Here is a 15,268-nt window from a genome sequence, read left to right as displayed (position 1 = left end):
ACAAGACTATCTTCACTCACGGGTTCCTCTTTGCTAGGTATGATCTCCAGCATCATGTTCTCTCCTCGGCTGCTCTGCTGGAACACCACCACTCCATGTTTCTTCTTATAGAACTATAGAGACAGAAGACACACACATTCACGTCTACAGATGAAACATACAAAGTATTCAGACTCTAAGATTGGAAAAAAACTATCATTGTCAATATTGGGGTGTAAATGGCAGCCGTGATAAAACAGTTAGCGAGCTAACTTTGGTCAACTGAGTTCAACCCAGGATAACTGTTGACACTACCCTTTTCACTCTACACATTTAGTAACGACAGGATGCATTTGAAACTTCCAAGAGCAGTAAAACTTCTGTATGACTTAATACAATTATTTTAACGATTGGAGTGGGCGGGGGGGGAAGGGCTTGTGCATTGATAGGCACACCAAAGATGACAAACGATATGCGTAAGAAAGACAGCACCTCTAACAGCCCATTTCCCAACATAGCCCGCTGAAGATGCAGGATAACTTTGTTTCATTTTGATGTGGCAGTGACTGGCCCAGGGATAAATTGTCTCAATGAAGAGCTCGCTGTTCGACCACTCCGACATGAACGCAGTTACAAGCCCGGCTTCGAGTAAGCGGCAGGTGCACAATCAATATCCATCTTCATAACATGGATGAAGCCTGAGCTGGAATGTGAAGCTAAGGCCAGGTTCAGGTACAACAGCTGACATAAGACGAGACAAAACTAAACACTTTTAGAGTGTTGTGTTGTAGAACAGCTGACTGAACAACGGCCATTCAGATCAATAAGACCCAACGCACAATTGAGACCGTTTCCACGGAAACGGCGCCTCTTTACAGTGACATGATGAAACTTTCAAACAAAGAAGTCACTTGTTGTAGCAAGGTATTGTAGAGAACGAGTTTCATGAAACACCACACACTTTGCAATTTGTCACAGAAATTATCATCAAACTAGCCTAGCTATTACTGTAGCGAATTGTAGTCTGTCTGTCTGTGGTACCTTGTGTCTGATGTGCTTTAAGGTGGGGAAGCCACAGAAGTAGAACTGGCTGCTGTTGATGCTGCGCCCCACATGGCTCAACGACACGTGCCAAGCGTCCATGGGAACCGGTGTCACTCTGGAAACCACCAAACACATCAATGTATGTTAGCCTCATGGAAGGTGCGTGTGTATAACTGTTGAGTGTGTTCAGTGTGTGTGTGTGTGTGTGTGCGCGTGTCTCACCTGACATGGCAGTGCATGATGTTGGGGAACAGGTCAGGCAGGGTGGAGGGGTAGTCTAGCTCAGCGTCGTAGCTGTACACAGCACACTGTGTGTGGCAGTTACGGGCCTTCTCAGCCTTGGTCATGTGATCGTTATAAGGCTCCATCGCAGCAAGCAAACATCTCTGGAAAGGAAACGCACAAATAAGCAAAATAAGACAAAGACATGTATGAAGTATGTCATTTACTTATATTTATGTGTGTGTGTCTACGTACCTCGTCGATGAAGGGGATGAGCACCACAGCCTCCCACTCCTGTTGTTTCCCATTAAGGTCTGTCTTGAAGTCTAGAGGGTAATACTCAATGATGCTAGAATTCTCTGATGTCATCAGGTGCTGCACAAAGAACAAAACACAGGTATCAGAACTGTGTGTGTGTGTGTTATGGGAAAGTGTGTGTGTCATAGGTCCCCACAATGCTGCTATGTGCGCGTGCGTGTCTGTCTGTCTGTTACCCTATAGCTCTGGGGCAGCAGGTCTTTGCTGGCAGAAGGTAGGACTCCCAGCAGCTGCTGGAAGGGCATGAAGGGCTTGCCCATGTCAAAGGTCAACTTCAGATGGGCTATGTTCCGCACATCTGACAGGAAGGGGGCATAGTGGTGCGGGTAATACCTAGAACAGAGGGAGGTATTAGTACACACGCAGAGACAGAGATCGACAGGAGAGCGCACGAGAGGAGACAGGAGAGACGGGAGAGAGGGGAGACGGGAGAGAGAGGAGAGAGGGGAAACGGGAGAGAGAGGAGAGAGGGGAAACGGGAGAGAGAGGAGAGAGGGGAAACGGGAGAGAGAGGAGAGAGGGGAGACGGGAGAGAGGGGAGAGAGGGGAGAGAGGGGAGAGGAACCTACCAGCTCCAGGATTGGACTCCATGGTAGTAGTAATGTAGGATCCACTGGATTCCCTCCACATAGCACAACGCCTGGTTGGCTAGAAACTCACTGAAAACAACCATTAAAAAAAATAATGTTTAAAAGATTGTCACGGCTAGGGCGGTCTTGAAATTGTGTCAGCCAATGATTGTCATGCAAATAACCGCCGGTCTCACGGTAACTGACCGTTAATTAACAAATATGTTTGTTGAGCATCTCTGGCTTCCACACACAGCCTACAAGCCACTGATGTGGACCTTTGGAACATCTTCATTTTAAAAAGTCGAATACATCCATTTAATATATCCTACACCATCACACTAAATTCATTTAATATAGCCTACACCACCACACTAAATCCATTTAATATAGCCTACACCATCACACTAAATCCATTTAATATATCCTCCACCATCACACTAAATCCATTTCATATAGCCTACACCATCACACTAAATCCATTTAATATATCCTACATCATCACACTAAATCCATTTCATATAGCCTACACCATCACACTAAATCCATTTCATATAGCCTACACCACCACACTAAATCCATTTAATATAGCCTACACCATCACACTAAATCCATTTCATATAGCCTACACCATCACACTAAATCCATTTCATATAGCCTACACCATCACACTAAATCCATTTAATATAGCCTACACCACCACACTAAATCCATTTAATATAGCCTACACCACCACACTAAATCCATTTAATATAGCCTACACCATCACAATAAATCCATTTAATATAGCCTACACCATCACACTAAATCCATTTAATATAGCCTACACCACCACACTAAATCCATTTAATATAGCCTACACCACCACACTAAATCCATTTAATATAGTCTACACCACCACACTAAATCCATTTAATATAGCCTACACCACCACACTAAATCCATTTAATATAGCCTACACCACCACACTAAATATAACCTACACCATCACACTAAATCCATTTAATATAGCCTACACCACCACACTAAATCCATTTAATATAGCCTACACCACCACACTAAATCCATTTAATATAGCCTACACCACCACACTAAATCCATTTAATATAGCCTACACCACCACACTAAATCCATTTCATATAGCCTACACCATCACACTAAATCCATTTAATATAGCCTACACCATCACACTAAATCCATTTAATATAGCCTACACCACCACACTAAATCCATTTAATATAGCCTACACCACCACACTAAATATAGCCTACACCATCACACTAAATCCATTTAATATAGCCTACACCACCACACTAAATCCATTTAATATAGCCTACACCATCACACTAAATCCATGATGTATTTTAGGCAGGTCTAAAGAATAAAAAACATCAAAGTGTGTTTGTGTGAAGGTGCTGACTAAGAGCAGAAAAACTACAAAAAACAAAGAGCGGCACACTCCATATATAAAGTCCCAGAATGTATTGGCTATTTACCAACGTTTGGGCATCACTGTGCCTTCTTCAGGGTGATGTCATGAATACTTGAACCAGGTTATGTAGACAAACAGTGCAACTAGTGCAACCAATGACAATAGTGTGTCATAATGATTAAATTAATTAGGATGAATTAGTGAAACTGTTAGAAAAAACAATAGTTTGTCATTTTAAATATATTAGGCTATTGTTATATAGAAACAATTGAATATTGTACATAATATTAGCATCAACATACATTATTGTTTAATTCAATTTCACATATTTAATTGTTTTGTATTTCATTTCATATTTGTTACATGTAATCTTTTGGTTCAACCTTACTGCATAATATGCATCATCAACAGGGGGAACATATTAGGTGTACGCTCTTTAAGCTGAAGAAAGAATATATCAATTTAGTATATATTCTTTATACAGCTTATTAGCAATGAGCTTAATATAGGAAATAAATATAGTAGTCCTAGCCTTTAGAAAGCTGAAAAGGATCCTCCTCTTTTTCTCACGTAATAGCATAGCCTATAGAAATGTTAAGGACCAGGAACACTTATTTCATTCCATGCATCAACCAGGTATGAGGAGCTGGCTCTCACTGCCCAACAGGTGACCTATGCCAGGCCTCTTATTACGTTTTTGATTAGATTTTCAATTGTATTTATGTCAGAGTGATTAAAGGGAGCGCCGAGTACCGGCCATTAGCGGCTGGCCGTTAGAAAGTTTGGTAGGCTACTGATAATCTTTGCTAATTACCACCAGCGGCATCAGGGGGCAGTCTTGGAGAAGCCTAGTTACGTGGAATCTGACTGCGATCATGACTGGTGTCTGCCGGTGTGGCGGTAATACAGTCACCGTAACAGCCCTAGTCACAGCTCTACAATGCCATTGTCTTTGCTTATCAACTAGAAAAAAAACATTCAAGTTCAGCCCAGCTTGGGGGCCAGAAACTTTTGTAAGAGCATTTCAAAACCGTTAGAGGTTGCAGGAAAATATTTTGAGAATGTTTGGTATACAACTCACTCTGAGACCACCTCCACTCCCATCTTGGTCATGTAGTAGGTGCGTTTGTACTGTCGGAACTCTGCTTCAAACATGTCTTCTTCCTCCCCTTCCTCCTCAAAACCTCTGCTGGGGCCTCTGTCCTTGACCTCATCCAGTGCAGCCAGACACAGAGAGTCTTTCTGCACACACACACACACACACACACACACACACACACACACACACACACACACACACACACACACACACACACACACACACACACACACACACACACACACACACACACACACAGGTCAGCAAGATCTTCATACATGCATCTGTATTTGTAAAATCTGTGTGTGTGTGTGGTCATGTCTCACCAGGTCTTTCTTCCTGGAATCCTTGCAGTGAGCCTCCTCTGCTGCCAGCCCTGCTGCCTCGTTCAAGTACTTGTTCCCCACCTTACTCTCAAACCACTTCAGATCCACAAACACCTCATTGAAGTGCTCCCTGTCAAACTGGGGGAGAAGAAGAGAGAGAAGCCGAAGAGAGAAAGGGTCGAGAGAGATTGCGAAACAGATGTGAGAAAGAGTGTGAGACTGACAATCAGAAATGCATGGTAATGAAATAATTCCACCGATAGTGGATGTTTTCTGGTCTCTCTTACCTCTGACAGTTTCTCCAGGTACTTCTCAAAGTTACCCAGGTTCAGGTGACCATTCTCATTCAGGTATCCTGATGATGAGAAAAGACAACGAAGTTTATTGCTTATTACTCACTATACTTTCAGTAAAATGTTATACACAGTATAACTCAGTATCGGGTGTGTATTTTATGTGTGTGTGTGTGTGTGTATATATTTGTGTGAGGGCTGTCCCAGACGCCCAAAAAATCTTGATTGACCGAAAATAGTCTTCTTTCAACCAATTGATTCGCCTAAATTTTAAAAACGTCTATTTTTCCATACATAGACACACCCTATGTGTTGTAATAAAGTCAACTATATGTACTGAACACGTCTGACACTTTAAGCCACTCTTTCCACGGAGGGCCAAGTGTCTGAGGGTTTTTGCTCCTCCCTTGTACTTGATTGATGAATTAAGGTCCCGGATTAGTAAGGAACTCCTCTCACATGGTTGTCTAGGTCTTCATTGAAAGGAAAAAGCTATAGACTAGGCCCTCCATGGAATGAGTTTGACACCCCTGCATTAAGTGAACTGTTTGATGAAATAAGACACAAAAGCCTCAAGAGGGAGCACCAGATCAATTTTTTTACAAGGTTTATCATCTGTACTTGACCATCCTCCTCCCCGCTCCCTGTGGCCTATTTTATGACGTTTCCAATGGTTGACATTTTTCCCTTTCACGCAGAGTAGTTATCTAAAGGGAGAGAGCTGGAAAGACGTTTCAAATACATACTGAAACTATTGTCATTCTCAATGGATGTAAAAACAGACTTTGTTTCCTTGCTGTTTGAGGTGAAGAAAAATGTACTTTGAGAAGCTCCACAGCTCATAAGTGGTGGTGATTAAAGAGAATCAGAAATACTGTCAGATCCCCAAATGGGCACATTTATAAGCCTACATTTGTTCGCAGGCCAGGTAGCCTAGGCCTACTTCTATGGGTAATCAGGTGCGCGTCCTTACTCAAAATGAGAACTCAAAATAAACCAAAATGTGTTTCTCTAAAGTGTAACAAAGGTTGTGTGCTTTGCAAACAATGTGTCCACTCCAACAATGTGTCCACTCCAACAATGACAACGGTAAAAGACTGTAATAATATATTGAGTGCATTAACAGAAATCACCGTAACCAAACAAACATTCTAGATTAGAAATCATGGGAATTAGCAGGAAATGTACTACTCTAGATAAAGTCATGTGGAATTGACAGACTAACAATCAAAGGGCAAACTATTCACACAATGAAGTTATGAAACAATGAATGTGCCGGAATTGGCGGGAGAGAGCTCATTCTGGAGAGAGATGTCCGTTGTGCATCTTGGTTACACTCCTTTTCTTCTTAGACTGCGGCATCCACACGGCCTCCGCAATGGATTAGTCCACTGAGACAGGCGCGAATCAGACAGGTGTCTTGTGTGCCATAAAAAATATATATATTTGCGACTGCTCGACAAAAAAGATCTTGGTCAACCAACAGCCTATTGACCAAACAATAAACCAGTCGACTAAATGGGGTCAGCCCTAATTTATGAGCTTGTCCGTGTGTTCTCACCTCCTAGTGTTGGCAGCACACTGATGTAGGTGCGGTAGAGAAGAGGCAGGGCGTCGTGGTTTATGTGAAGATGAGGAAGATGAGGGATGAAGTCATTTCCAACAAGAAAGCCCATCAGGATCCAGTCATCTATGATTCGCTCCAGGTCGTACTCAAATGAGATCTTATTCTGTCAAACAACCAATCGAAAGAGATCTTATTGAGAAACAACCAATCATAAGATCTTATTATTATTCAAACCATTCATAGAGAACTGATAGTGTGTATTGATTACTTCTAGGGGAGTTTATTTTGCATCTACTGTATTGGTCACGCTCCAGCAAGATTTTAATGTATGAATGTCTTACCTTAACTTCAGAGAACTCGTAGTCTATGTACTCCCTAAATAGTGACAGGTGCAGTAGGTGGAAGGTTGTCTCCTCTGGAGCAGTTATTCTGCAGGAGGAGAATACATACTGATTACCTGGGATGGGCATTGGAAATAATACAGATCAAAAATATAAAAACGCAACATGTAAAGTGTTGGTCCCAGGTTTGATGAGCTGAAATAAAAGATCCCAGAAAAAGTTCCATAAGCACAAAAACGTATTTCTCTAAAATGTACGGAAATGTGTTCACATCCCTGTTAGTGAGCATTTCTCCTTTGCCAAGATAATCCATCCACCTGATTAAACAGCATGATCATTACACAGGTTCACCTTGTGATGGGGATAATAAAAGGCCACTGTAAAATGTGCAGTTTTGTCACACAACACAATGCCACAGATGCCTCAAGTTTTGAGGGAGTGTGCAATTGGCATGCTGACAGCAGGAATGTCTACCAGAACTGTTGCCAGATAATTTCTCCACCATAAGCTGCCTTCAATGTCATTTTAAAGAATTTGGCAGTACATCCAACCGGCCTCACAACCGCAGACCACGTGTAACCACGCCAGCCCAGGACCTCCACATCCTGCTTCTTCATCTGCGGGATCGTCTGAGACCAATCACTCTGACAGCTGATGAAACTGAGGAGTATTTCTGTCTGTAATGAAGCCCTTTTGTGGGGAAAAACTAATTCTGATTGGCTGGGCTCCCCAGTGGTTGGGCTGGCTACCAAGCGGGTGCACGCCGTCCATTCATGTGAAATACATATTTCAAAGCCAATTTTATTGGTCGCATACACATGTTTAGTAAATGTTATTGCGGATGTAGCAAAATGTTCCTTGCGCCAACAGTGCAGTAATATCTAACAATACACACAACTAAAAAATAAAAAGAATGGAATTCAGAAATATAAAATGTGAGAAATAAACAAAAAATACTGCAAAGTTGCTTAGTAGCCTTGTTATGAACTATAACTCAAAATTGGTGCATATTGCGTTTATATTTTTGTTCAGTATATTTCACTATTAAAATAATATCATGACATTTCAGTTTCACGATTAGTCAATTCTATTTAAAAAATGCAGAATAAAAATTCCTTTATACTCTCTTGAACAATCATGATGCAAATTCTGAGGGCAGAGGTAAGCTACAACACCAGCGGACATGCTGCTATTCTCCGGTAGTTTTATGCTAACAGCAACAGTGAAAGAGAAGTCTAAACTAAATAGCTTTCTGGTGAATGTTTTGCATTGATCCGTGTCAGGTCTTGAGGAACCCCCGTTATGTGCGTGCCTGTAATTGCCATTTCTGCAAAAAATGAACAAACAAGTAATCGAATACTAACGTCCGTTCAGATTTTCGAATAAGTGCCCATCCTTATACCTCTGTCTTACACACACAAACGTGTACACACACACACACACACACACACAAATATACAGCACGCTCTCTTGCACATGCCCACAGACCTTTTCTGGTTTTTCTTCCCTCCAAAGCGGACCTCTTCTCTGAGTAGGGAGAAGTGTGGCTCGTGGCTCGTCAGACCTAACATCATCTGTAGGAGAGGAGTGAGAGATATCATAGTTAACACAACAGACCTTACATCTGTAGGAGAGATATCATAGTTAACACAACAGACCTTACATCTGTAGGAGAGATATCATAGTTAACACAACAGACCTTACATCTGTAGGAGAGATATCATAGTTCACACAACAGACCTTACATCTGTAGGAGAGATATCATAGTTAACACAACAGACCTTACATCTGTAGGAGAGATATCACAGTTAACACAACAGACCTTACATCTGTAGGAGAGATATCACAGTTAACACAACAGACCTTACATCTGTAGGAGAGGAGTGAGAGATATCATAGTTAACTCAACAGACCGTACATCTGTAGGAGAGATATCATAGTTAACACAACAGACCTTACATCTGTAGGAGAGATATCATAGTTAACACAACAGACCTTACATCTGTAGGAGAGATATCATAGTTAACACAACAGACCTTACATCTGTAGGAGAGATATCATAGTTAACACAACAGACCTTACATCTGTAGGAGAGGAGTGAGAGATATCATAGTTAACACAACAGACCTTACATCTGTAGGAGAGATATCATAGTTAACACAACAGACATTACATCTGTAGGAGAGGAGTGAGAGATATCATAGTTAACACAACAGACCTTACATCTGTAGGAGAGATATCATAGTTAACACAACAGACCTTACATCTGTAGGAGGAGTGAGAGATATCATAGTTAACACAACAGACCTTACATCTGTAGGAGGAGTGAGAGATATCATAGTTAACACAACAGACCTTACATCTGTAGGAGAGGAGTGAGAGATATCATAGTTAACACAACAGACCTTACATCTGTAGGAGAGGAGTGAGAGATATCATAGTTAACACAACAGACCTTACATCTGTAGGAGAGATATCATAGTTAACACAACAGACCTTACATCTGTAGGAGAGGAGTGAGAGATATCATAGTTAACACAACAGACCTTACATCACAGCATACCAGAGTTTGTGTAAATAGGAAGAGAACTGTAAAAAAAAACAGACACTAAAATTACCAAAGACATACATATCACACACCCTCCCTGATACACATCTGTGCCATCTCTCTTACACACACACACACACACACACACACACACACACACACACACACACACACACACACACACACACACACACACACACACACACACACACACACACACACACACACACACACAGTCCACCCACCAGGTCAGCGTCCAGGCCATAGAGACAGTGGCGTGTGTTTGGGTCGTGGTCTGGCTTGGTGTTTTCCCAGCGGATAAACTCCATGATCTTATGTTCTCCTTCTCCTGGAGTCTGACAGGGAAACAGGCTTACAGTATTACCGTCTGACAGGGAAACAGGCTTACAGTATTACCGTCTGACAGGGAAACAGGCTTACAGTATTACCGTCTGACAGGGAAACAGGCTTACAGTATTACCGTCTGACAGGGAAACAGGCTTACAGTTAGGGCCGTTGAGGTGACCGTATTACCGTCTGAGAGAGAAACAGCGTTACAGTTAGGGCTGCTGAGGTGACCGTATTACCGTCTGAGAGAGAAACAGTTAGGGCCGCTGAGGTGACCGTATTACCGTCTGAGAGAGAAACAGCGTTACAGTTAGGGCTGCTGAGGTGACCGTATTACCGTCTGAGAGAGAAACAGCGTTACAGTTAGGGCTGCTGAGGTGACCGTATTACCGTCTGAGAGAGAAACAGTGTTACAGTTAGGGCCGCTGAGGTGACCGTATTACCGTCTGAGAGAGAAACAGTTAGGGCCGTTGAGGTGACCGTATTACCGTCTGAGAGAGAAACAGCGTTACAGTTAGGGCCGCTGAGGTGACCGTATTACCGTCTGAGAGAGAAACAGCGTTACAGTTAGGGCTGCTGAGGTGACCGTATTACCGTCTGAGAGAGAAACAGCGTTACAGTTAGGGCTGCTGAGGTGACCGTATTACCGTCTGAGAGAGAAACAGTGTTACAGTTAGGGCCGCTGAGGTGACCGTATTACCGTCTGAGAGAGAAACAGTTAGGGCCGTTGAGGTGACCGTATTACCGTCTGAGAGAGAAACAGCGTTACAGTTAGGGCTGCTGAGGTGACCGTATTACCGTCTGAGAGAGAAACAGTTAGGGCTGCTGAGGTGACCGTATTACCGTCTGAGAGAGAAACAGCGTTACAGTTAGGGCTGCTGAGGTGACCGTATTACCGTCTGAGAGAGAAACAGTTAGGGCTGCTGAGGTGACCGTATTACCGTCTGAGAGAGAAACAGTTAGGGCCGTTGAGGTGACCGTATTACCGTCTGAGAGAGAAACAGTTAGGGCCGTTGAGGTGACCGTATTACCGCGACACTGGTAGTCATGAGTCATGACCACAGTCAAATTCAATGTGACTGTTGAGTCATGGTAATCTCCTCCTATGCACTCTGGACATAGTACCAACTCACTAACGATCATCAGGTCAGCCTGGTAGTCAGGGCTCCATTGTCCCTCTAACCACTCTGACAGCAATGTAAATGCAATCGAAAAATCACATCAAACATCATCAAAACAGTATCGTGCTTTTAAAACTCACCTCAGTGTGATTGATCAATTTGAAGAAAGAAGTTCAACAACAGGAAAACATGGTTGTTGTGGATGTTGTTTCAAACACAACTAAATAGACAGCGCTTTCTAAGGTGATGATTCATTCAAAACACCTTATGCATATTAGAGAATTATGCGTAGGCCTATATATGAGCCCATGGAAATAAAACTGAATTAAAATAATGATTGTGCCACTATACAATACATCGCCTACCCGCATATTACTGAAGGCAGAAAAAAATAACTGATTTAACATATCTTTGGTACATAATTGGTCTAGCCTAAATTAAACAAATTCAGAGTTAACCAACAATTATAGTGAATTTGTATTTGATTTTGAATAGCCTAGTAATAGGGCAATTTTATATTTTCATAATTAATAGGCTGCCACATTACCTTTAGCTACAGAATATCTTACCACCGCGTTTCAATCTCCTCCCCACTCTCCTTCATTCCTTTCTCCAGAACGCAGAGAGCGGGGCTGTCAATAGTTTAATCAAATACGTTTTGTTGGGAAAACATGTCACTATCGATGTTCCCGAACAGATTTTTTTCTGTTTTTTTCTAAGGTTTTTATCATTCACAACTAAAGTTGCCAAATAACTAAGGCTAGCATATACAGTGCATTCAGCAAGTATTCAGACCCCTTGACTTTTTCCACATTGTTAAGTTACAGCCTTATTCTAAAATGTATAAAATCACCCCCCCCCCCCCCCCCCAATCAATCAAAAACAGGTTTAGAAATGTTTGCTAATTTATTAAAAATAAAAAACTGAAATATCATATTTACATAAGTATTCAGACCCTTCACTCAGCACTTTGTTGAAGCACCTTTGGCAGCGATTACACCCTCAAACCATCTTGGGTATGACGCTACAAGCTTGGCACACCTGTATTTGGGGAGTTTCTCCCATTCTTCTCTGCAGATCATCTCAAGCTCTGTCAGGTTGGATGAGGAGCGTCGCTGCACAGCTATTTTCAGGTCTCCAGAGATGTTTGATCGGGTTCATGTCTGGGCTCTGGCTGGGCCACTCAAGGACATTCAGAGACTTGTCCCAAACCACTCCTGCGTCGTCTTGGCTGTGTGCTTAGGGTCGTTGTCCTGCTGGAAGGTGAACCTTCGCCACAGTCTGAGGTCCTGAGAGCGTTGGAGCAGGTTTTCATCAAGGATCTCTCTGTACTTTGCTCCGTTCATCTTTCCCTCGACCCTGACTAGTCTCCCAGTTCCTGCCGAAAAACAACCCCACATGATGCTGCTGTGACCACCGTGCTTCACCATAGGGATGGTGCCAGGTTTCTTTCAGACGTGACGTAATGTGCCTTTTAGTAAGGAGTGGCTTCTGTCTGGCCACTCTACCATAAAGTCCTGATTGGTGGAGTGCTGCAGAGATGGTTGTCCTTCAGGAAGGTTCTCCCATCTCCAAGGAACTCTGGAGCTATGTCAGAGTGACCATCGAGTTCTTGGTTACCTCCCTGACCAAGGCCCTTCTCCCCCGATTGCTCAGTTTGGCCGGGCGGCCAGCTCTTGGAAGAGTCTTGGTGCTTCTAAAAATTATTCTATTTAAGAATGATGGAGGCCACTGCATTCTTTGGGACCTTCAATACAGCAGACATTTTTTGGTACCCTTCCTCAGATCTGTGCCTTGACACAATCCTGTCTCGGAGCTCTATGGACAATTCCATCAACCTCATGGCTTGATTTTTGCTCTGACATGCACTGTCAACTGTGGGACCTTATATAGACAGGTGTGTGCCTTTCCAAATCATGTCCAATCAATTGAATTTACCACAGGTGGACTCCAATCAAGTTGTAGAGGCATCTCAAGGATGATCAATGATAACAGGATGCACCTGAGCTCAATTTCGAGTCTCATAGGTATTTCTGTTTTTTTTTGCTAACATTTCTAAAAACCTGTTTTCGCTTTGTTATTATGGGCTATTATGTGCAGATTGATGAGGGAAAACATTTAATTCATTTTGGAATATGGCTGTAACATAACAAAATGTGGAAAAAGGAAAGGGGTCTGAATACTTTCCAAATGCACTGTAGGACCTGCTTCAAATGATCAATTTTATGCTCAAATTAGCCACTTCATATGCGTACTCTAGCTCCAGAATGGAAAAATATGCTTTCTATTTTATTCAGCATCTATTTTATAATCTTCTTACTATAAAATCATATAATGGCATGGGACTTATAAGCATATCTTGTTTGCTAAAATGAACAAGCCTACAGCCTATGACATGGCGCATAGTCAGATAACATACAGCAGGCCAACTAATATTATATTCTTCTGAAATACATTTTCTTCATTTCATAGTGTTTTTTTTTTACACCTGCCTAAAATAATGGATTTACTGTGATGATGTATATTCAATTAATTTATTAGACTTTTTTAAATGTTGATGTTTTCAAAGGCACGCATCAGCAGCTTGTATGTGTGGAGGCCTAGAGATGCTACATTTGTTTGTTAATTAACGGTAAATTACAGTGAGACCGGCAGTCTTTTGCATGACAATAACCAGCTGACAAAATGTAATGACCGCCACAGCCCTAGTTACAGTCAGTCACCGAGGATAACAGAAGTAAAGTCACACGCACACTATGAAACATTTGTGGGGAAATCTGGGAAATGTGCAACAGAAACACACACTGACAGACATACACACAGAGCCCCCAGCTCTCACCTCGTGTCCAGAAAGGTAGACGTTAACTCCTTTCCAGGCATTGTCTGTGGACAGTTTACTGTTGACAAAGTACTTGAGCTGCTCCTGTAACCTGGCCATGAAGTCCGTCCCTACAGGAGAGATTTGATGGGTCGTATTCATTAGGCACCAAACGGAAGAAAACAGACCAAAACTGGGAGGGACCACCGGAACTTAATAATAACTAAAACTTCATTTCCTTTTCTGTTGGAAAACATTTTGCTATGGTGTGCCCTAATGAATACAAACACCTTCATTCATGACACCTACATCCTAAAACCTAGGATTTGAATGAGGGTATGAGTTGACAGATAGATAGGTGGAGAAGTGGATGGTTTGTGTAGTAGGCTATACATACCAGGTGTGATACAGTTAGAGTCAAAGCGGGCCTCAGAGGGTAGGACCTCTCCTTTCTCTAGGGCCTTCTTTATCTTGTCCTCTGCTTCTTTGGCCGACCTTAACAAGAAACATGTTAATGAAGATGTGTGATCCATCACTATGCCACTCTGTCACAGATACAGCACATAAAGTTCAAATGAATTTGTTATCATCATGATCATTACCTGAATCTCCTGCCTCTCTGCTGGTTCATCTTGGCCCGAGGAGCCACCCCATCCACGGCCATGAAGAACACCTTCCTGGGCTTGATGATCCTGAACAGCACCTCCAGATAGTGGAAGATGTCTGCAAAGATCTTCTCCTCCGAGATACGGAAGTGGACGTCCTCGTCATTTGGGTGGGAGCACTGGTGGATGATGCCATTCATATCCAGGTAGAGGTTGTCAAACTCTGGAATCTGGAGGAGAGGGGGGAAAGTGGGATGTTGGAGTAGTATGTCTATTAACCTATAGCAAGTGGATAATATCCTGCCTGTTTGGCCCGGTCCGGGGGTATCATCAGATGGGGCCACAGTGTCTCCTGACCACTCCTGTCTCAGCCTCCAGTATTTATGCTGCAGTAGTTTATGTGTCGGGGGGCTAGGGTCAGTCTGTTATATCTGGAGTATTTCTCCTGTCTTATCCGGTGTCCTGTGTGAATTTAAGTATGCTCTCTCTAATTCTCTCTTTCTTTCTTTCTTTCTCTCGGAGGACCTGAGCCCTAGGACCATGCCTCAGGACTACCTGGCATGATGACTCCTTGCTGTCCCCAGTCCACCTGGCCGTGCTGCTGCTCCAGTTTCAACTGTTCTGCCTGCGGCTATGGA

At 42.6% G+C, this 15,268-nt stretch overlaps 1 protein-coding gene across 3 annotated transcripts in view; it reads right to left on the bottom strand.

The window, feature by feature from the left end:
* LOC120020421 (5'-3' exoribonuclease 1-like) overlaps window positions 1-15,268 on the bottom strand; it is a 31,249-nt gene that overhangs the window by 14,358 nt on the left and 1,623 nt on the right. For all 3 annotated transcript variants that reach the window (XM_038964075.1, XM_038964077.1, XM_038964076.1), the window contains exons 2-17: window positions 14,628-14,860; window positions 14,423-14,520; window positions 14,047-14,156; window positions 9,984-10,094; window positions 8,679-8,764; window positions 7,191-7,278; window positions 6,844-7,012; window positions 5,277-5,344; window positions 4,990-5,127; window positions 4,646-4,806; window positions 2,133-2,222; window positions 1,740-1,896; window positions 1,501-1,620; window positions 1,246-1,409; window positions 1,021-1,138; window positions 21-113 (exon numbers count right to left, since the gene is read on the bottom strand). In XM_038964075.1, the coding sequence (XP_038820003.1) occupies window positions 21-113; window positions 1,021-1,138; window positions 1,246-1,409; window positions 1,501-1,620; window positions 1,740-1,896; window positions 2,133-2,222; window positions 4,646-4,806; window positions 4,990-5,127; window positions 5,277-5,344; window positions 6,844-7,012; window positions 7,191-7,278; window positions 8,679-8,764; window positions 9,984-10,094; window positions 14,047-14,156; window positions 14,423-14,520; window positions 14,628-14,860 (2,004 nt within the window). The remainder of the gene's footprint in view (window positions 1-20; window positions 114-1,020; window positions 1,139-1,245; window positions 1,410-1,500; window positions 1,621-1,739; window positions 1,897-2,132; window positions 2,223-4,645; window positions 4,807-4,989; window positions 5,128-5,276; window positions 5,345-6,843; window positions 7,013-7,190; window positions 7,279-8,678; window positions 8,765-9,983; window positions 10,095-14,046; window positions 14,157-14,422; window positions 14,521-14,627; window positions 14,861-15,268) is intronic.

This window comes from Salvelinus namaycush, chromosome 25 (genome assembly GCF_016432855.1).
Source record: "Salvelinus namaycush isolate Seneca chromosome 25, SaNama_1.0, whole genome shotgun sequence".
NCBI lineage: Eukaryota > Metazoa > Chordata > Actinopteri > Salmoniformes > Salmonidae > Salvelinus > Salvelinus namaycush.
This window is presented reverse-complemented; position numbering and strand designations above follow the sequence as displayed.